The following is a 23133-nucleotide window of genomic DNA, read 5'->3' as shown; positions in this document are numbered from 1 at the left end:
CACAACATCCTCGTCTTACGCACACAACATCCTCGTCTCACGCACACAACATCCTCGTCTCACACACACACAACATCCTCGTCTCACGCACACANTGATAATCATTAAGCTGGTGACGATGATAATCATTAAGCTGGTGACGATGATAATCATTAAGCTGGTGACGATGATAATCATTAAGCTGGTGACGATGATAATCATTAAGCTGGTGACGATGATAATCATTAAGCTGGTGACGATGATAATCATTAAGCTGGTGACGATGATAATCATTAAGCTGGTGACGATGATAATCATTAAGCTGGTGACGATGATAATCATTAAGCTGGTGACGATGATAATCATTAAGCTGGTGACGATGATAATCATTAAGCTGGTGACGATGATAATCATTAAGCTGGTGACGATGATAATCATTAAGCTGGTGACGATGATAATCATTAAGCTGGTGACGATGATAATCATTAAGCTGGTGACGATGATAATCATTAAGCTGGTGACGATGATAATCATTAAGCTGGTGACGATGATAATCATTAAGCTGGTGACGATGATAATCATTAAGCTGGTGACGATGATAATCATTAAGCTGGTGACGATGATAATCATTAAGCTGGTGACGATGATAATCATTAAGCTGGTGACGATGATAATCATTAAGCTGGTGACGATGATAATCATTAAGCTGGTGACGATGATAATCATTAAGCTGGTGACGATGATAATCATTAAGCTGGTGACGATGATAATCATTAAGCTGGTGACGATGATAATCATTAAGCTGGTGACGATGATAATCATTAAGCTGGTGACGATGATAATCATTAAGCTGGTGACGATGATAATCATTAAGCTGGTGACGATGATAATCATTAAGCTGGTGACGATGATAATCATTAAGCTGGTGACGATGATAATCATTAAGCTGGTGACGATGATAATCATTAAGCTGGTGACGATGATAATCATTAAGCTGGTGACGATGATAATCATTAAGCTGGTGACGATGATAATCATTAAGCTGGTGACGATGATAATCATTAAGCTGGTGACGATGATAATCATTAAGCTGGTGACGATGATAATCATTAAGCTGGTGACGATGATAATCATTAAGCTGGTGACGATGATAATCATTAAGCTGGTGACGATGATAATCATTAAGCTGGTGACGATGATAATCATTAAGCTGGTGACGATGATAATCATTAAGCTGGTGACGATGATAATCATTAAGCTGGTGACGATGATAATCATTAAGCTGGTGACGATGATAATCATTAAGCTGGTGACGATGATAATCATTAAGCTGGTGACGATGATAATCATTAAGCTGGTGACGATGATAATCATTAAGCTGGTGACGATGATAATCATTAAGCTGGTGACGATGATAATCATTAAGCTGGTGACGATGATAATCATTAAGCTGGTGACGATGATAATCATTAAGCTGGTGACGATGATAATCATTAAGCTGGTGACGATGATAATCATTAAGCTGGTGACGATGATAATCATTAAGCTGGTGACGATGATAATCATTAAGCTGGTGACGATGATAATCATTAAGCTGGTGACGATGATAATCATTAAGCTGGTGACGATGATAATCATTAAGCTGGTGACGATGATAATCATTAAGCTGGTGACGATGATAATCATTAAGCTGGTGACGATGATAATCATTAAGCTGGTGACGATGATAATCATTAAGCTGGTGACGATGATAATCATTAAGCTGGTGACGATGATAATCATTAAGCTGGTGACGATGATAATCATTAAGCTGGTGACGATGATAATCATTAAGCTGGTGACGATGATAATCATTAAGCTGGTGACGATGATAATCATTAAGCTGGTGACGATGATAATCATTAAGCTGGTGACGATGATAATCATTAAGCTGGTGACGATGATAATCATTAAGCTGGTGACGATGATAATCATTAAGCTGGTGACGATGATAATCATTAAGCTGGTGACGATGATAATCATTAAGCTGGTGACGATGATAATCATTAAGCTGGTGACGATGATAATCATTAAGCTGGTGACGATGATAATCATTAAGCTGGTGACGATGATAATCATTAAGCTGGTGACGATGATAATCATTAAGCTGGTGACGATGATAATCATTAAGCTGGTGACGATGATAATCATTAAGCTGGTGACGATGATAATCATTAAGCTGGTGACGATGATAATCATTAAGCTGGTGACGATGATAATCATTAAGCTGGTGACGATGATAATCATTAAGCTGGTGACGATGATAATCATTAAGCTGGTGACGATGATAATCATTAAGCTGGTGACGATGATAATCATTAGGCTGGTGACGATGATAATCATTAGGCTGGTGACGATGATAATCATTAAGTAAGTGACGATGGTGACGTCTTGCTGAGGTCTGAGACCACGCAGCGGATTTTGATTTGAACGAAAACCTGTTTTGTGAGCAACGGCGGTGCTTTGCACTGTACGCTGTGCACTGTACGCTGTGCACTGTACGTTGTGCACTGTACGCTGTGCACTGTACGCTGTGCACTTTAGACTGCCATTTTCGGGCGATACAAGAGTTCTGATGAGGATGACAGAGGACCTAGCCTGCGACAGGTCACAGGATGACTTGTCGACAATCTACGATTGGGCCCTAGCGAACAATATGCAATTCAACAGTACTAAGTTTGAAGAAATTAGATATAGAATTAGTACTGAAGTAGGAATGCAGCATCGCTACTTGGCATCGGACCGTATAAAAATCGAGGAGCAGCAACTTGTTCGTATCTCGAAGTGCTAATGAGTACTCAAGCTTTGTTTGATGACCACATCGCGGCAGTGGCTGCAAAAGTCAGACAAAAGATTGGTGGAACTGGTAGAAATTTCGAATCAGCCAATCACTACACTCTTCAGAGCCCTCGTGCTCCCTGTTCTGGAGTACTGCTGCCAGCTTTGGGCGCCGCTCAAGGCTGACGCGGGCGGCAATTTGGGCAGCCCAACGGACCTTCGCGGCCAGGATTAGCGGAAAAAGGGAGCTGGAACAGGACTACCGGAGGAAGTTGAAACACAAGGGACTGTTCTCACTGGAGAGTAGAAGAGAGAGATATATCATACTGCACACTCTGAAGAAGATAATCGGACAGGTTCTCAACCTTGAGAGTGTGACTGTCAAATTAGTGATAGCATAACGGAAGGAGGAGGATATTGTGCAGTATACCTCCATTTAGCAACCGAGCAGCGGTAGAGTTCATAATCTACGGGAGGGATCCCATTCCGTGAAGAGACTGAGGCTCTTTAATGCCCTGCCTATATAAGGATCTAACAGGAGGCGAGTTCTCCCTCTCGAAATTCAAGAGACGACTAGATGTGTTTCTTAGCAAGGTCCCTGATTGTCCGCTTATGCCCCACTACCCTCGGCAAGTAGCAAGCAACAGTATTCTGAATCTGCTTGCTTAATCTGAAGCAGATGTACGGTGGTCACGGTCAACGTTAACACTGAACTTCGGTGGCGACACGTAATGCCTATCGAAGGCTTGGGGAAGGTAGACGACGAAGGCGGTGCATAAGCATGACCGTATACAAGGCAGTCCTAAACTTGACTTAAGTACTGAGCACAATACGCTGTGGACTGTACGGTACTCCTACTCCATGAGAGAGCTTCTGGAAGGGAAAGCGTAACAAGCCATAACAGCATCGTAACTTATCGTAACACACCGAATCGGCGACGTATCGCGCGGAGTAAGACACCGTAACAGCATCTTCATGGACCGTAACACAACGTAACGGGGTCGGCAGGCACCGTAACACAAAGTAGCGTTCTCGTAACTCAATTTAACACAATGCAACGGCATCGTAAAGGATCGTAACGACACCGTTACCGTGACTTGCACAAATGCGAAACAAAGGCGCGACCGCGCAAAAATCCCGCGATTTGAGGCAAGAAAAAAAAAATTGCGTCAGGAGGTCCATCACCGGCGCTGCATTGCCGCCCCTCCTGTCCCTCCTGCCCCTCCTGCTCCCTCCTGTTCTTCCTGCCCCTCTTTCTCCTTCCGCTCCTCCTGTCTCTCCTGCCCCTCCCGCCTCTCCCGCTTCTCCTGCCTCTCCCGCTCCACCTGCTCCTCCTGCCTGTCCCGCTCCTCCTGCTCCTCCTGCCTCTCCCTCTCCTCCTGCCTCTCCGGTAACTCCTACCCCTTCTTTTCCTCCTTATCCACCTGCCCTTCCTATCTCTCCTGTTCATCCTGCCCATCCTCTACCTCCTGCCTCTCCTGTACCTCCTACACCTCCTGTATCTCATGCTCTCCCTGCCCCTCACCACCACATCACCGCCACATCACCACCACATCACCACCACATCACCGCCACATCACCGCCACATCACCACCACATCACCACCACATCACTCAGCTATCAAAGCTCGCCGCAGAATACCTGAATTTCTCATTCACACTTACGGAAATTTATTCATCATTTCCACGCAATCATTTGGCAGTAATTCACGTTTTTGCAGCACCGTTTTTTTCACCGCGAGCCTTCGACGGGCCGCTAATGAGACGCTGAACACGACCCATCCCTCCTATACTCATCCCTCCTATACTCATCCCTCCTATACTCATCCCTCCTATACTCATCCCTCCTATACTCATCCCTCCTATACTCATCCCTCCTATACTCATCCCTCCTATACTCATCCCTCCTATACTCATCCCTCCTATACTCATCCCTCCTATACTCATCCCTCCTATACTCATCCCTCCTATACTCATCCCTCCTATACTCATCCCTCCTATACTCATCCCTCCTATACTCATCCCTCCTATACTCATCCCTCCTATACTCATCCCTCCTATACTCATCCCTCCTATACTCATCCCTCCTATACTCATCCCTCCNGACTAGTGAACCTGCAGGACTAGTGAACCTGCAGGACAAGTGAACCTGCAGGACTAGTGAACCTGCAGGACTAGTGAACCTGCAGGACAGGTTCACCTAGCGCCTGGCGACGCAAGTATCAGGTTACAGGTCACCGTCACTGTGTGTGGTCAGTGCCCAGTGCATTGAATTATATAACAAGTGAACTGAAGTGAATGTAATATAATTTAATATAATTTTTATATAATTTATAATTTAATTATATAACTATATATTATAATTATAATTATATTATATTTTAATTATATAACCCAGTGAATTAAATGCAAAGGCATAACGGCATGAATTATAACGGCATGATTTGTAACGGCATGAAAATTATAACGGCATGCATTATAACGACATGAATTGTAACGACATGAATTATAACGACATGAATTATAACGGCATGAATTATAACGGCATGAATTATAACGGCATGAATTATAACGGCATGAATTGTAACGGCATGAATTGTAACGAAATGAATTGTAACGGCATGAATTATAACGGCATGAATTGTAACGGCATGAATTATAACGGCATGAATTGTAACGGCATGAATTATAACGGCATGAATTGTAACGGCATGAATTATAACGGCATGAATTGTAACGGCATGAATTATAACGGCATGAATTGTAACGGCATGAATTATAACGGCATGAATTGTAACGGCATGAATTATAACGGCATGAATTGTAACGGCATGAATTATAACGGCATGAATTGTAACGGCATGAATTATAACGGCATGAATTGTAACGGCATGAATTATAACGGCATGAATTGTAACGGCATGAATTATAACGGCATGAATTGTAACGGCATGAATTATAACGGCATGAATTGTAACGGCATGAATTATAACGGCATGAATTGTAACGGCATGAATTATAACGGCATGAATTGTAACGGCATGAATTATAACGGCATGAATTGTAACGGCATGAATTATAACGGCATGAATTGTAACGGCATGAATTATAACGGCATGAATTGTAACGGCATGAATTATAACGGCATGAATTGTAACGGCATGAATTATAACGGCATGAATTGTAACGGCATGAATTATAACGGCATGAATTGTAACGGCATGAATTATAACGGCATGAATTGTAACGGCATGAATTATAACGGCATGAATTATAACGGCATGAATTATAACGGCATGAATTATAACGACATGAATTATAACGGCATGAATTGTAACGGCATGAATTATAACGACATGAATTGTAACTAACAGCATTAATTATAACGGCATGAACCATTATGGGATGAATTAACATAGTCATATTTAAAAAAAATAATAATTTAAATAACACGGCAAAAAACTTCCCTTCCGCCCTCAAAGTTGCCATAACCATAAATACTCATAAAACTAATGGATAGTAATTGTCTCAAAATAAAGATTTTTTAAGACAGTTATCGCCAGGCAAGACATGAATAAAGACTTTAACCGCTAGTCCTTTATAGGCCTTTTTGCATTCATTAATAAGGGCAATTTATGATAATTTAGCAGACCATTTATGATAATTTGTCCGTGGCAATTACTACCTGTGGTGCCGTGCGCAGTGGCGCGCAGCGCGCACTACGCCATGGCATGATGGCATGTATACTACGCCATGGCATGATGGCATGTATACTACGCCAATAACGCCTTCGTCTTCCCGCCACACTCGAAATGCTACTCATAACCAGGTGTCAGTTCACCCTCCCTGTGCTATTCGTACCAAGAGCGTTTAACTCATCGGGCGACGGAAGGTAAATTCCGATCATCGATTAATTATTCGCCGGCATAAAAAAAGCGCTTAATTCAAATGGAAAATTTCCACAGTGCGCGTGACGCGCATGCAGAGTGTACGCTGATCTAAATACCGCGGCGCACACTGCGCCACAGACTGCGCCACGCTGTGGCTGTGGCGCAGAGGCCGCGGCTGGAGGGCTGTGGCGCGGTGGCCGCGGCTGGAGGGCTGTGGCGTGGTGGCCGCGGCTGGAGGGCTGTGGCGTGGTGGCCGCGGCTGNTTCGCCGGCATAAAAAAAGCGCTTAATTCAAATGGAAAATTTCCACAGTGCGCGTGACGCGCATGCAGAGTGTACGCTGATCTAAATACCGCGGCGCACACTGCGCCACAGACTGCGCCACGCTGTGGCTGTGGCGCAGAGGCCGCGGCTGGAGGGCTGTGGCGCGGTGGCCGCGGCTGGAGGGCTGTGGCGTGGTGGCCGCGGCTGGAGGGCTGTGGCGTGGTGGCCGCGGCTGGAGGGCTGTGGCGCGGTGGCAGCGGCAGGAGGGCTGTGGCGTGGTGGCCGCGGCTGGAGGACTGTGGCGTGGTGGCCGCGGGTGGAGGACTGTGGCGTGGTGGCCGCGGGTGGAGAACTGTGGCGTGGTGGCCGCGGCTGGAGAACTATGGCGTGGCGGTCTGAGGTCAGCGGCGTCTGTGGCGTAATTGTGGCTCGATTGCGTTGCGTGTCACTGGCTTTGTCGGCCAATTAGCGATTGGCCGCGAGGCTTAGTTCCGGCCAATCAGCAAGTCACGCTCCCAGCGCTGCAGAAATCTCATGAGAAATGCCATGGGAAATTCGCTGCGGTGAACGACTGGTCCGTATTGGCACGTTACGGGCGCTAATATCCCGTTACGGGGCGTTCCGGTACTGGTCGGTATTCTCCCGTTACGGGTCAGATCTGTATTGGCACGTTACGGGACGTTAATATCCCGTTACGGGACGTTAATATCCCGTTCAGGGACAGATCGGTATTGGCCCGTTACGGGACGTTAATATCCCGTTACGGGACGTTAATATCCCGTTCAGGGACAGATCGGTATTGGCCCGTTACGGGACGTTAATATCCCGTTACGGGACGTTAATATCCCGTTAAGGGACAGATCGGTATTGGCCCGTTACGGGACGTTAATATCCCGTTACGGGACAGATCGGTTTTGGCCCGTTACGGGACGTTAATATCCCGTTACGGGACGTTAATATCCCGTTAAGGGACAGATCGGTATTGGCCCGTTACGTGACGTTAATATCCCGTTACGGAGATCGTTGGTTTTCGTTGATATTGGCCCGTTCCGGTAGGTGTTGGCCCCACTGGCATGGTGGCCCAGTGGTTACGGTTCAGAGTACCAGGATTGGAGCAGTGAGGTGCGGGTTCGAGCCCAGCTATCTACGACACTACGACAGATTCTGGTCAGAATCGGCGAGAAGGCCGGGCGGTTAAGCACGGCAAAATTACAGCAGTGATTGAGTTGCGTGTTCGAGACCGCAACGAGCTGTGAATGTTATGCGACCTTAAGAATAGACGACAGGCCTACGGCTTAATGAACGCTAAAACCGCTATTATAATTACTATTATTATTATTATTACAATTTTTATTATAATAATATTAATATTATTATTAATATCAATATTAATTATTATACGGTTCACTCTACACGGTTCACTCTACATGGTTCACTCTACACGGTTCACTCTACACGGTAAATTTTTCATATGGTAGCGGCAATCAAGCTGATGAATAATGAGAGTTAAACGAATTTTTTCACAATGGAAGAATTTCATTATTTTTTTATACTTAAGGGGTAAATAAAAATATATATAGAAAAATAAAAATATATAATTAGAGGTTCATTTTACGAGCTGCGCGCAGAGGCTTGGCCTGTGTAATTACAGTGTCCTGGAATTGCCCAAATTTACGATGAATTTTGCTACAAATTTACGATGAATTTTGCTACAAATTTACGATGAATTTAGATCACGACAACATAGAAATTCCAGCAGAGTTATTATTTAGCATTCATTTACTTTAAGCATAGAATTCGATGTGAAAATGTCGGCTGATGCAGAGTACGGAATTTACATTTGACTCTCGTAAACAATATAGAAAAAATAATATTTTGTGGCTTATCAATTAAATCTGTATGTAGAAATTTGATATCTAAATCTCTATATTTGATCTGATCCAAGCCTCAGATCCATACTTTAACTTCCTAAAATCCTCTCTTCCCTTTCCTCCAATCCTTCCCTTTAATCCTTACTTCCCTTTCCTCCAACCCTTTCATCCCTTTACTCTCTTCCCTTTCCTCGGTTCAAAACAAAGGAAAAATTACACAGAACAAAAACAAATTAATGAAGAAGGCAAAATTACAGAAAACAAAGGTCGAATTAAGAAGAACAAAGGCCACATTAGGAAGAAAAAAAGCCAAATTAAGGAGAACAAAGACCATATTAGAAAGAACAAGAACAAATTAAAGAGAACAAAAGCCAAATTAAAGAGAACAAAAGCCATATTAAAGAGAACAAAGGCCATATCAAAGAGAACAAAGGCTAATCTCAAGAGGCCGCGTTTACAACCCACAAAGACACTCGAGGCGCTTCATCGCCGCTGTTCACGCCTCGTTGACTTCACGACCTCAATTCAACCCTAGAAACAACCCCTGAGCTCAACCCTGAACTCAACCCTAGAAACAATCCCTGAGCTCAACCCTGAGCTCAACCCTAGGCGCATCATTGAGCGCAAACTTGAGCTCAGTCCTTAAGTTCAACCTGAGCTGAACTTTCAACTCACCTCAGAACTCGTCCCTGAGCTCAAACCTTAGCTCAACCCTTAGATCACCCCTGAGCTCACCTCGAAGCTCAACCCTTAGATCACCCCTGAGCTCACCCCGAAGCTCACCCTTGAGCTCACCCCTTATCTCAACCCTAAGCTCATCCCTGAGCTCACCCTTGAGCTACCCACTGAGCTCACCCCTGACAAAGTGAACCCACTGAACCCACTGAACCACCGTCAGCAGTGACAGTCGGTGCACGACTTTTATTTAAACAGACAAGTTAATGTGATTAAAATAATTACCCCCCAACCATTTAGGGTAACGGCCGGGGGAGCGGCGGGGGTAATTGCATGATTAGACCTCGCGTTCGATGTGGCGGTGTGGCGGGACACGCCGCCACGTCGTCCACGGCCACATCGTCCACCGCCACATCGTCCACCGCCACATCGTCCACCGCCACAATTACAAGCCGCAATAGCGCCGACAATCATGCAATCAGTCGGCAGGCAATCTCAGGTCCCCGCAATCACGACGCTCCGCTCATCTCAGCGCGACAATCTGCGCAGATTGCGCGCGAAAATACGAAATTGCGGTGAAAAAAATTCATAAAATTACAAAATTAATTCGAAAAAATTAAAAAAAAGTTAAAAAGAGGACAAGAGAGCATTAAATTGCGCGTCAAGTCTACGCGCGTTGGAAGTGAAAGGGGTGAAGGGCTGAAAGGGGTGTAGGGGTGAAAGGGGTGTAGGGGTGTAGGGGTGGAAGGGGTCGTAGGGGGTGAAAGGGTCGTTGGGGGTGAAAGGGTCGTAGGGATGAATGGGTCGTAGGGGTGAAGGGGTCGTAGGAGGTGAAGGGGTCGTAGGAGGTGAAGGGGTCGTAAGAGGTGAAGAAGTCGTAGGGTGGAAGGGGTCGTAGGGGGTGAAGGGGTCGTAAGGGGTGAAAGGGTCGTAGGGGTCGTAGGGAGTGAAAGGGTCGTAGGGGGTGAAGAAGTCGTAGGAGGTAAAGGGTCGTAGGGGTTGAAGGGATCGTAGGGGGTGAAAGGGTCGTAGGGGGTGAAGGGGTCGTAGGAGGTAAAGGGTCGTAAGGGTTGAAGGGGTCGTAGGTGGTGAAAGGTCGTAGGGGTTGAAGGGGTCGTAGGAGGTAAAGGGTCGTAGGGGTTGAAGCTGTCTCTTATACACATCTAGATGTGTATAAGAGACAGAATTGTAACGGCATGAATTGTAGCATGAATTATAACGGCATGAATTGTAACGGCATGAATTATAACGGCATGAATTATTATGGCATGAATTGTAACGACATGAATTACAACATCATGAATTATAACGGCATGAATTGTAACGGCATGAATTGTAGCATGAATTATAACGGCATGAATTGTAACGGCATGAATTATAACGGCATGAATTATTATGGCATGAATTGTAACGACATGAATTACAACATCATGAATTATAACGGCATGAATTGNGTTGAAAGGGTCGTAGGGGGTGAAAGGGTCGTAGGGGGTGAAGGGATCGTAGGAGGTGAAGGGGTCGTAGGGGGTGAAGAGGTCGTAGGGGTTGAAGCGGTCGTAGGGGGTTAAAGGGTCGTAGGGGCTGAAAGGGTCGTAGGGGTTGAAGGGGTCGTAGGGGGTTAAAGGGTCGTAGGGGATGAAAGGGTCGTAGGGGGTGAAAGGGTCGTAGGGGGTGAAGGGATCGTAGGGGGTGAAGAGGTCGTAGGGGTTGAAGGGGTCGTAGGGGGTTAAAGGCTCGTAGGAGGTGAAGGGGTCGTAGGGGGTGAAGAGGTCGTAGGGGTTGAAAGGGTCGTAGGGGGTTAAAGGGTCGTAGGAGGTGAAGGGATCGTAGGAGGTGAAGGGGTCGTAGGGGGTGAAGAGGTCGTAGGGGTTAAAGGGGTCGTAGGGGGTTAAAGGGTCGTAGGGGGTGAAAGGGTCGTAGGGGGTGAAAGGGTCGCAGGGGGTGAAAGGGTCGTAGGGGGTGAAAGGGTCGTATTACGTGTCCACATCCTCGCTTTTATGTACACTCTTATTGTGTCAACATACATACGCTCTCTGTACACATCCTTCGTTGCTACGTATACATATCCTACATATATACTAATTCATCCCTTCAAGTAAACAATCCATGCACTAAAAAGTGAATTCATTTAAACCCCCTCCTCCGTCTTGATCCCTTTCCCCCCACGCAATGTTTTTCTTCGTCTTAAGCCCCTCATATCCTGAGCCCCCCATCTTCTCCATCCACCTGCCCCCCCCCCTCTCATGTCTTCCCTCATCCTAAGCCCTCTCTTTAAGCCCCCCCACTCCCCGCCCCCCCATCCCCCCCCCACATGCAAATATGTTTTCCTAGCGCGGCATCCAATCTGCGCCGCGTGATTGCCAGCCACGGACGGCCAACGGCGGCCACGGACGCGGGCGGCCATTGTAACAAAATCGGCACATGTTAAAATAAAATGTAAAGCACAGCACGGCACAGCATGGCACGGCACAGCACGGCACAGCACGCACGTCTGGCCGTACAGCACAGGTTCTGTCCACAAGGAGGGGAGAGGAAGCACATCCCTTCCTTCATCCTAAAAAAGGTGGGTCAGGGAGGTGGGTCAGGGAGGTGGGTCAGGGAGGTGGGTCAGGGGGGTGGGTCAGGGGGGTGGCTGTCTCTTATACACATCTAGATGTGTATAAGAGACAGGGCCGCGGGTGGAGAACTGTGGCGTGGTGGCCGCGGCTGGAGAACTATGGCGTGGCGGTCTGAGGTCAGCGGCGTCTGTGGCGTAATTGTGGCTCGATTGCGTTGCGTGTCACTGGCTTTGTCGGCCAATTAGCGATTGGCCGCGAGGCTTAGTTCCGGCCAATCAGCAAGTCACGCTCCCAGCGCTGCAGAAATCTCATGAGAAATGCCATGGGAAATTCGCTGCGGTGAACGACTGGTCCGTATTGGCACGTTACGGGCGCTAATATCCCGTTACGGGGCGTTCCGGTACTGGTCGGTATTCTCCCGTTACGGGTCAGATCTGTATTGGCACGTTACGGGACGTTAATATCCCGTTACGGGACGTTAATATCCCGTTCAGGGACAGATCGGTATTGGCCCGTTACGGGACGTTAATATCCCGTTACGGGACGTTAATATCCCGTTAAGGGACAGATCGGTATTGGCCCGTTACGGGACGTTAATATCCCGTTACGGGACGTTAATATCCCGTTAAGGGACAGATCGGTATTGGCCCGTTACGGGACGTTAATATCCCGTTACGGGACAGATCGGTTTTGGCCCGTTACGGGACGTTAATATCCCGTTACGGGACGTTAATATCCCGTTAAGGGACAGATCGGTATTGGCCCGTTACGTGACGTTAATATCCCGTTACGGAGATCGTTGGTTTTCGTTGATATTGGCCCGTTCCGGTAGGTGTTGGCCCCACTGGCATGGTGGCCCAGTGGCTGTCTCTTATACACATCTAGATGTGTATAAGAGACAGGTCAGGGGGTGGCTCAGGGAGGTGGTTCAGGTGGGTGGGTCAGGGGGGTGGGTCAGGGGGATGGGTCAGGGGAGTGGGTAGGGGGGGTGGGTCATACCATATCTCGCCCGAATTAATAAGACACGGCCGGAGCCCGCGAACCAATTACTTGAACCAATTAGGCGGTAATTAGGCAGGTAAGGTGCCGTTAGCACCTAATTAAAAATCATCGCCTCATGGCCACCGAAACCGCGGCCAATATTACGCCTGTTTTGTATAATAAAAATCAGTCTTCTTGTTAATATATACAGAACAATGTATTAATTAACATATATTTTGATTAAAACTACAGATGGGCAGCAGAGATAAGATGAGGCTGACATTATACAAGAAAATACGAGCATTTGGACGCTGTTATTTTACAAGGAAATACGAGAATTTGGACGCTGTTATTATACAAGGAAATACGAGCATTTGGCCGCTAATATTATATAAGGAAATACAAGCATTTAACCGCTGATATTATACAAGAAAATACGAGCATTTGGCCGCTGATATTATACAAGAAAATACGAGCAATTGGCCACAGATATTATACAAGGAAATACGAGCATTTGGCCGCTGATATTATACAAGAAAATACGAGTATTTATCCGCTTATATTATACAAGGAAATACGAGCATTTGGCCGCTGATATTATGCAAGGAAATACGAGCATTTGGCTGCTGATATATATTATACAAGGAAATACGAGCATTTGGACGCTGTTATTATACAAGGAAATACGAGCATTTGGCCGCTGATATTATACAAGGGTATACGAGCATTTGGCAGGTGATATTATACAAGGAAATACGAGCATTTGGCCGCTGATATTAGATATTATACAAGGATATACGAGCATTTGGTAGGTGATATTATACAAGGAAATACAAGCATTTGGCCGCTGATATTATACAAGAAAATACGAGCATTTGGCCGCTGTTATTATGCAAGTAAATACGAGAATTTGGCCGCTGATATTATACAAGGAAATACGAGCATTTAGCATATTACACAAGGAAATACAAGCATTTGGTCGCTGATTTTATACAAGGAAATACGAGCATTTGGCAGCTGATATTATACAAGGATATACGAGCATTTGGCGCTGATATTATACAAGGAAGTACGAGCATTTGGCAGCTGATATTATACAAGGAAATACGAGCATTTGGCCGCTGATATTATACAAGGATATACGAGCATTTGGCCGCTGATATTATACAAGGAATTACGAGCATTTGGCAGCTGATATTATTCAAGGAAATACGAGCATTTGGCCGCTGATATTATACAGGGAAATACGAGCATTTGGCCGCCGATATTATAAAAGGAAATACGAGCATTTGGCAGCTGATATTATACAAGGAAATACGAGTTTTTAGCCGCTGATATTATACAAAGAAACACAAGCATTTGACAGCTAATATTATACAAGGAAATACGAGCATTTGCCGCTGATATTATACAAGGAAATACGAGCATTTGGCAGCTGATATTATACAAGGAAATACGAGTTTTTAGCCGCTGATATTATACAAAGAAACACAAGCATTTGACAGCTAATATTATACAAGGAAATACGAGCATTTGCCGCTGATATTATACAAGGAAATACGAGTTTCTAGCTGCTGATATTATACAAAGAAACACAAGCATTTGACAGCTAATATTATACAAGGAAATACAAGCATTTGGCCGCTGATATTATAAAAGGAAATACGAGCATTTAGCATATTACACAAGGAAATACAAGCATTCGGCAGCTAATATTATACAAGGAAATACGAGCATTTGGCAGCTAATATTATACAAGGAAATACAGGCATTTGGCCGCTGATATAATACAAGAAAATACACACTGCATGATGAGGACCTCTTCACTGCAGGATCAGGGCCCCCTTCACACAAGGAAGGGTGCGGCCACACAGACGCCTCTTGTGTGCAGCTGAAGTGCCTAAGAATAATTGGAGTGTAGGGCGCCTGTGTTGGGATGTGTTGTCCCTGTGTGCGTATTGTGTGTTTGTATAATGTGTGCATAATCTGTGTGTCTAGTTAGGGTGTGTATTTCGCATGATTAATAAATCATACTTAAGCGATTATTACATGAGGCTGCCACATGATTAATACAGGTTTTTAATACAATAAATACATGCAATAAAATTCATATTTGTAAGTGCGCAGTGAACGCAGGGAAACGACGATCCGCACGCACACAGAGGACCTATGTACACAGCACAGCAGCACAGCACAGCAGCACAGCACAACAAAGCAGCACAGCACAGCACAGCACAGCAGCACAGCACAGCAGCACGGCACAGCACAGCAGCACAGCACAGCACAGCACAGCACAGCACAGCACAGCACAGCACAGCAGCACAGCACAGCAGCACAGCAGCACAGCAGCACAGCAGCACAGCACAGCACAGCACGGCAGGATACAGCACAGCATATAGAGCTTCATGTATCCTGTCGTCAAAGATCGTATCTTCCCCAGCACTGATCCAGTAACCTACTTATCGTCAACTTCATTTAATAGCCAATTCATTTATTCGCAGCCCAATAACCTATTTATTTTTTCAGGTATTAGTAACATATTCTACTTATTGGTACATCCATTTAATAATCAATTCATTTATTCGCAGCCCAATAATATTTATTTTTTTCAGGTACTAATAACCTCTTATTTGTATTCACAGCCTTATAAGTTTTTTTTTGTAGAGACAACATACTTATATTGTCTCTACAATAATTTATATAATTAAAATTATATATAATTATAANGAATAAGAGAAGCAGTACTCACCATTCACCGCATTCAGCAGCCATCTCATGACACACTCACCTGTAATGGGTAAATGAATTATATAAGTAAATATTACACTTAATTTCATGAATAAATAACGTATATGAATAAATAGAGCGTTATATTCTAGTGAGTAAATTTGAGTAACCAGCACACTCACTTGTAGTGAATAAATAAAGTAACATGAGTCATATGAGTCATGTCATTATAAAATGAAAAGAACAAATACGATAAATATATAAATATTTATACGATAAATAATAAATATATAAATATTTTATAATATATAAATAAGGTATATAAATACGATAATATATATAAATAAGAATACGAATAAAGTAACATGAGTAAAGCTATTAGCAACATGAATGCTTTTACCCCTGTCTCTTATACACATCTAGATGTGTATAAGAGATATAATATAATATAATATAATATAATATAATATAGAATGCTGGCCGCACCGCACGCGTTCGTGGATGATGACGATGATGACGATGATGAGAGAGGAAGCGAAGGCTAATAATGAAAGTAATGATGCATAATGACAATAAGAATGTGAATAAATTCATTAAGTTTCAATCAACAATATGATTATAACAGGAAATTATATATCAACGTAAAATATGAGATTTAATGTTATGCCAAAAAATTCATTGTGTCAAAATACTTCAATATTGGAAAACTAGTATAAATATTATGGAGATATATTGCGGATAATTGATAAACATAATATATAGGATAAGGCAAAGAGTGAACTAAATAAGATAGTGTGTTACTTACCACGCATGCCCACGGTGAGTCGACGGAAATTTATTTAAACTTTTCACCTTTCACTAAACTTTTTTCCCTTCAATAAAATTTTTCCCTGCACTAAACTTGTTTCTCTTCAATAAAATTTTACCCTTTCACTAAACTTTTCTCATTTCACTAAAATTTTCACCTCTTACTAAACTTTTTTCCTTTCAGTAACTCTTTTCCCTTCACGAAATTTTTTTCTTTTCACAAAATTTTCCTTCTTCCATTGAACATTCCCAACAGATTAGTCTTTAAATTTTCAACAAAACTTCAACTTCAAAAAATTTTACGCGGGATATAATTTCAAGTTGAGAGCCATTTTTAAAAGCTTGAATTCGACATCGAAGTTTCAATACAAATTTAAAACATTTTTATCATGAGCTTATCACGTATCACGGAAACGATCCCTCACTAGTCATGTTTTAACTAAAATATCATCAATATAATTAAATTAAAACATTAATTTGTATAAATAAAAAATTCTGCAAAGTATACGAATACAATACATGTATTTATTTGTGATGTATTTCTACGATATTCGCCACGGCGTCACACTCACGCCACAACAGGTGGCGTCACACACGCCACAACAGGTGGCGCCACACACGCCACAACAGGTGGCGCCACACACACGCCACAACAGGTGGCGCCACACACACGCCACAACAGGTGGTGCCACACACACGCCACAACAGGTGGCGCCACACACGCCACAACAGGTGTCACAACAGGTGGCGCCACACATGCCACAACAGGTGGCGCCACACACGCCACAACAGGTGGCGCCACACACGCCACAACAGGTGGTGCCACACACACGCCACAACAGGTGGCGCCACACACACGCCACAACAGGTGGTGCCACACACACGCCACAACAGGTGGCGCCACACACACCACAACAGGTGGCGCCACACACGCCACAACAGATGGCGCCACACACACCACAACAGGTGGCGCCACACATGCCACAACAGGTGGCATACGACAAACAGCAGCCACGGCAACAGATGGTTTAACTGTAGAATTGGAAAGGACATTTTCCAGTCACTTATCCCTCTCAATTTTCACTATTAACTGTCACTTCATTCAATATTGAGACCGTGAGTTAAGTGCATGAGTACTAAATACAAATAGCTACGTACGCACCAAATTGAGGTACAAAATTATTATATTCACTAATTTCAAAAGTTCGAACTCAGTAAAATGTAGCATATATTTAATTTAAGTCAATTTAAGCACTAGATAAAATGAATTTTCAAACGTTAAATAAATGTCATATAAGCATTTATGAATGATCTACTAATCATTAATAAAATTTTTCACTAACAATGCCACATTTGCCAGAAAGTTCACCACCACGTGTGGGGGATGCGACCGAGAGCAGCGCGCACACCTCACCTCCTCACTTCGCTGCCGTCGCAGCGACACTGGCACCTGCCACCTGAAGCTCTTGTCCTGAACGCACCGGGTGCACTCGTCCTAACTATACTGATGTTCATAGAAATTATGTATACTAAAATAAATATAAATACTGATGTTCATAAAATTATATATACTAGAATAAATAACTATACTGATGTTCATAAAAATTATTTATACTAAAACAAATAATAGTATAGTTAAGCAGAAGTTCTTCATTTATACAGATTTGATTGAAGAAATTTCGTTCGGCTCATCGAAAAAAACAGTAAGAAAATTGTTAATAAAAAGTACGCTCTGGTCTTCAATGAAACCTGTATAAATAAAACAAATAACTATACTGATGTCCATAAAATTATGTATACTAAAATAAATACTTTAAATAATTTATTTAATGAAAACACTTCATTATGAATGCAGTTTTATAGAAGAATATCAAACTGAGTGTTGAATGTGAGTCTGTATGAACGTTTATTCAATTGATACAGCACCTGCAACCATGTCTGTATGAATATTTAATACAATTAATACAACACCTACAACCATGTCTGTATGAACGTTTAAACAATAAATACAGCACCTGTGTCTAAGTAAACAATACTAATACGAAGCGTTGTAAAGAGAAGGTATAATCCAAGCAAATAATAATAATATGATAAGTGAAGAATATCAATTAATACATCGTGAGGAAGCTATATTAAACCATGTAAATAATAGTTCTAAATAGAGTAATGTGAGTAATGTGAGTAATTGTATAGTTGAGTGATGAATAAACACATTCAGGAGCCGAGCGCAAGTGAATGTGAGTCACGCATTCATCGCGTCAACATTCATCATTGATGAGTATAAGTTCTTAAACTAATTCAAAACTTCATGCTTAATGAATAATGCTTAATAATGAATAATAAAGATGAATAAGAGAAGCAGTACTCACCATTCACCGCATTCAGCAGCCATCTCATGACACACTCACCTGTAATGGGTAAATGAATTATATAAGTAAATATTACACTTAATTTCATGAATAAATAACGTATATGAATAAATAGAGCGTTATATTCTAGTGAGTAAATTTGAGTAACCAGCACACTCACTTGTAGTGAATAAATAAAGTAACATGAGTCATATGAGTCATGTCATTATAAAATGAAAAGAACAAATACGATAAATATATAAATATTTATACGATAAATAATAAATATATAAATATTTTATAATATATAAATAAGGTATATAAATACGATAATATATATAAATAAGAATACGAATAAAGTAACATGAGTAAAGCTATTAGCAACATGAATGCTTTTACCCACCGCTTACCCATTATAATGAGTCAGCGTCGCAGCGCCTTTAGAGGATAGCACTGCAATTAAAACTAAATATTCAGGCTATTCAGGATATTCAGGATGTTCAGGATATCTGAATTGATTGGAAATATCTTTTGGATCGCAAGAGCAATTTCAGTAAATGAGATCACATTCACATGCGTTAGGAATCACATTCACTAGCGTTAGGCATCACATTAACTAGAATCAGGCATCACATTCACTAGCGTTAGACATCACATTCAGTCGTGTCAGGCATCACATTCACATGCGTTAGGCATCGCATTCACTAGCGTTAGACATCACATTCAGTCGTGTCAGGCATCACATTCACTAGCGTTAGGCATCGCATTCACTAGCGTTAGGCATCACATTCAGTCGTGTCAGGCATCACATTCACATGCGTTAGGCATCGCATTCACTAGCGTTAGACATCACATTCAGTCGTGTCAGGCATCACATTCACTAGCGTTAGGCATCGCATTCACTAGCGTTAGGCATCACATTCACTAGAATCAGGCATCACATTCACTAGCGTTAGGCATCACATTCACTAGCGTTAGGAATAACATTCACTGTCATCTGGCATCACATTCACTCGCGTCAGGCATCACATTCACTCGCGTTAGTATTCACTAGCTTTAGGCATCACATTTACTTGCGTCAGGCATCACATTTACTTGCGTCAGGCATCACATTCACTCGCGTCAGGCATCACATTCACTCGCGTCAGGCATCACATTCACTAGCGCCAGGCATCACATTCACTAGCGTCAGGCATCACATTCACTAGCGTCAGGCATCACATTCACTAGCGTTAGGCATCACATTCCCCTCCCCCTCCCCCCATTCTCCAGGAAAAAGTCAAAGGAAACTACAAGTCGGAATCAAATTTATTCTATTCACAAGCGATAATAAATTCAAGGTTATCTTACTAAATAAAAAACATAGCTTCAGCGATCCTTCTTACACAAGTTAGAAAGAGCGTACTCTATTAATGTTCGAAAAAAACGTCAATTTTGTCGAAGATGTTAATAATATATAGTGTCCTTATCATCAGGGCTGATAAGTAAGTCCTTAGAGCGCCTTAGCATCAACAAGTCCTTAGAGCGCCTTAGCATCACGGCTGCTAAGCAAGTCCTTAGAGCGCCTTAACATCAAGAGTAACAAGTAAGTCCTCATCACTTGGATATGCGTGGAACTAAGGGTCGTCAGGCCCTTTAAGGTCAAAGCCCATCAGTTCGGCAGCCCGGCTCAAAAACAAGCCCATTTCTGTAAGCCTAGTGTCAGCCCAAGAGACTACAGCGATCGTCAGCCTGTAGGCCTTATAAGCCATGCTGACGAAACCGTGGCCATGAAAGTTCATCTCATTTTAATACGTCACGGATGAGACTTACGCACCAACGTGGAGCTGGTGCTGCTGTTGGTGCATATCCTACGCACGCACCAACTCCGAAACGACAAAGTCTAAGGCACAAGCTCTCAAAACAGCATTCCAGCGATAGCCTAATTTGCATACGCAAAAATATCCTGGCTTTGTGTTGATGCAGACTTGAGCTTCGCTATCACAGTCATGCAAGCCAAGCCGACATTCATCAATATCAACACACATCCTAAGCGACGCGTCGAATTCCTCACCAATGTTCCTGGAACATCGGCAGGTGATGTTCATTTTACGGTTGTGTAAGTCGTCGAAGTTTAGATTGTCTGCATGCCGAAGTCTGCATTGTCTCTGGCCAGGAACGTTGATAGCAGCACAAGGATTGAGCGGCGAGTCCTGACACTCCTACCAAGAGGTCAGCACCTATAAAGGACAACACAGCTCGGGGCAGAAGGAGTGCAAAGAGCATTGGAACTCTTCCTCATCGTCTGCCCGTACGTCGTACTGACTGTGACTGACGTGTAGGCATTTGAAGCGCATCTAGCAGCCGTCAATGAAGGCCAAAAAAGGAGCTTAATGCATCGTATACCAGCACATGAAGTACAATGCGCTCGTCACGAATCTATAGAACGAAAATGACGTCAATATCTCCCGTCTCTCCGAGTGACGTTAAGCGCACTCTTGAACGGTCCCATCGAACGTCGCTACGTCAATCAAACGACGTAAGTCCCCCTCGAGGAACATGACGCAGCTTACGAAGCTTTTACTGCAGTGGTTCTTGACGTGGGGGTTGAGAACCACGGGGGGTGTGGGGAAATCTTCGTATAGAACTGAGAACAAAAGTTCTGACTTGCCATGCCTCGGATCTTGCAACGAGAACTTCAGAGACCTCAGAGAGAAAGCAACGAACTCCACGACCTTTTTCAAGTCCTTTAAAGTTTTGTTGTAACTTGCCAGCAACTTTTCGTCGTCACGGGACGACATAACGGCGTAATTAACGTCGAATTAATGTTCCTTGGACGGTGTTTTAACGAACAAGTTATTTAAAGCGTCCTTTAGTCCCTATTTGGTGTCACTGAGCGCTTCTTTGGTGCCGTGAGGAAAGTTCCATTAGGCCGACGTTAGTCTCAGCAGCAGGACAATTGATAATAAAACTTTATATATTATGAACGTTTCCATTACAAGATAGATAAACGCGTAAGAAGCTTTTAATACTAACAATAATATTACTCGCGCGGCAGTGAAGACATAGAGTAGTGTATTTGTGATACGAAATTTAAAATATTGAGAGTAACTTTTGAAGGAGAATTGAAATCAAATGTAATTGTTTGAATTTATAAAGTTTAGCTTTTGCGGGGAACATTTATTAATTTCACTCATAAAAAAGTGCGGTGGTGTAATATGAAGCAATGGATGTAAACGAGTTTTTTTTATTTATATCCTTATTTACAAGTGGCGAATAAGGAAAGCTAATAGTTAACTGATAGCTGACAGGGACTGGCAATCAGAGACTGGCAGTCAGAGACTGTTAGTCAGAGACTGGCAGAAAGAGACTGTCAGTTAGAGACTGGCAGTCAGAGACTGGCAGTTAAAGACTGGCAGTCAGAGACTGTTATTCAGAGACTGGTAGAAAGAGACTGTCAGTCAGAGACTGGCAGTCAGAGACTGGCAGTAAGAGACTGGCAGTCAGAGACTGGCAGTCAGAGACTGTCAATCAGAGACTGGCAGTCAGAGACTGGCAGTCAGAGACTGGCAGTCAGAGACTGTTAGTCAGAGACTGACCGTAACGGTCAGAGACGTGCACTCATGCGTCGCTAATCAGGTGCTGCAAATTCCACGTCAAATCTGGAAGAAATTCTGCAGCGCGAATAATTTCAGTCTCTGCAGGCAATTACAGAGATTCTAGGTCAGCAATAAAAGGCTAGCCAAGCGTGACTCTGTTTTACAGGCGCGTTATCGGCAGCCATCGAAAATAACGGCAGGTGTCGCCTCAAACATGCGGCAAAATTGCAAATCTTCGACCAAAAGAAAAGCTCTGTTATTGCAGTGAAAACTGCGCTGTTAGTCGTTAAATATATTTTAAAATATTTATACTACAGATTTCAGTTTATCATTCATTCTAATTGACATCAATATAGAACAAAATTTAAATCAAAACACTAATCATTAAGTGAGATATTTTGACCCAGTTTGAGCCGGCAAAATGCTGCATAGTTGATCGTATAGTGAATGTTTATGACGATTATTAGACACGTAAGACTCAGGAATCTGCAGACCAAGAAGGACTCAGGAATCTGCAGACCAAGAAGGACTCAGGAATCTGCAGACCAAGAAGGACTCAGGAATCTGCTGACCAAGAAGGACTCAGGAATCTGCAGACCAAGAAGGACTCAGGAATCTGCTGACCAAGAAGGACTCAGGA

The 23133-nt window shown here is 43.2% G+C and overlaps 2 protein-coding genes across 2 annotated transcripts; both read left to right on the top strand.

Annotated features, from left to right (window-relative positions):
• The first annotated feature begins 3901 nt into the window (after window positions 1-3901).
• LOC125178726 (vegetative cell wall protein gp1-like) lies at window positions 3902-4441 on the top strand. The gene has a single exon (XM_047883183.1). It carries the CDS (start codon window positions 3902-3904, stop codon window positions 4439-4441), a length of 540 nt encoding a protein of 179 aa, XP_047739139.1.
• Window positions 4442-5311: 870 nt separating this feature from the next.
• On the top strand, window positions 5312-6166 carry LOC125178725 (insoluble matrix shell protein 4-like). The gene has a single exon (XM_047883182.1). It carries the CDS (start codon window positions 5312-5314, stop codon window positions 6164-6166), a length of 855 nt encoding a protein of 284 aa, XP_047739138.1.
• The last annotated feature ends 16967 nt before the right edge of the window (window positions 6167-23133 follow it).

The sequence above is a fragment of the Hyalella azteca genome, unplaced genomic scaffold (assembly GCF_000764305.2).
Source record: "Hyalella azteca isolate HAZT.00-mixed unplaced genomic scaffold, Hazt_2.0.2 contig12207, whole genome shotgun sequence".
Lineage (NCBI taxonomy): Eukaryota > Metazoa > Arthropoda > Malacostraca > Amphipoda > Hyalellidae > Hyalella > Hyalella azteca.
Note: the sequence above shows the minus strand (reverse complement) of the source record. Positions and strands in the feature narration are given on the sequence as shown.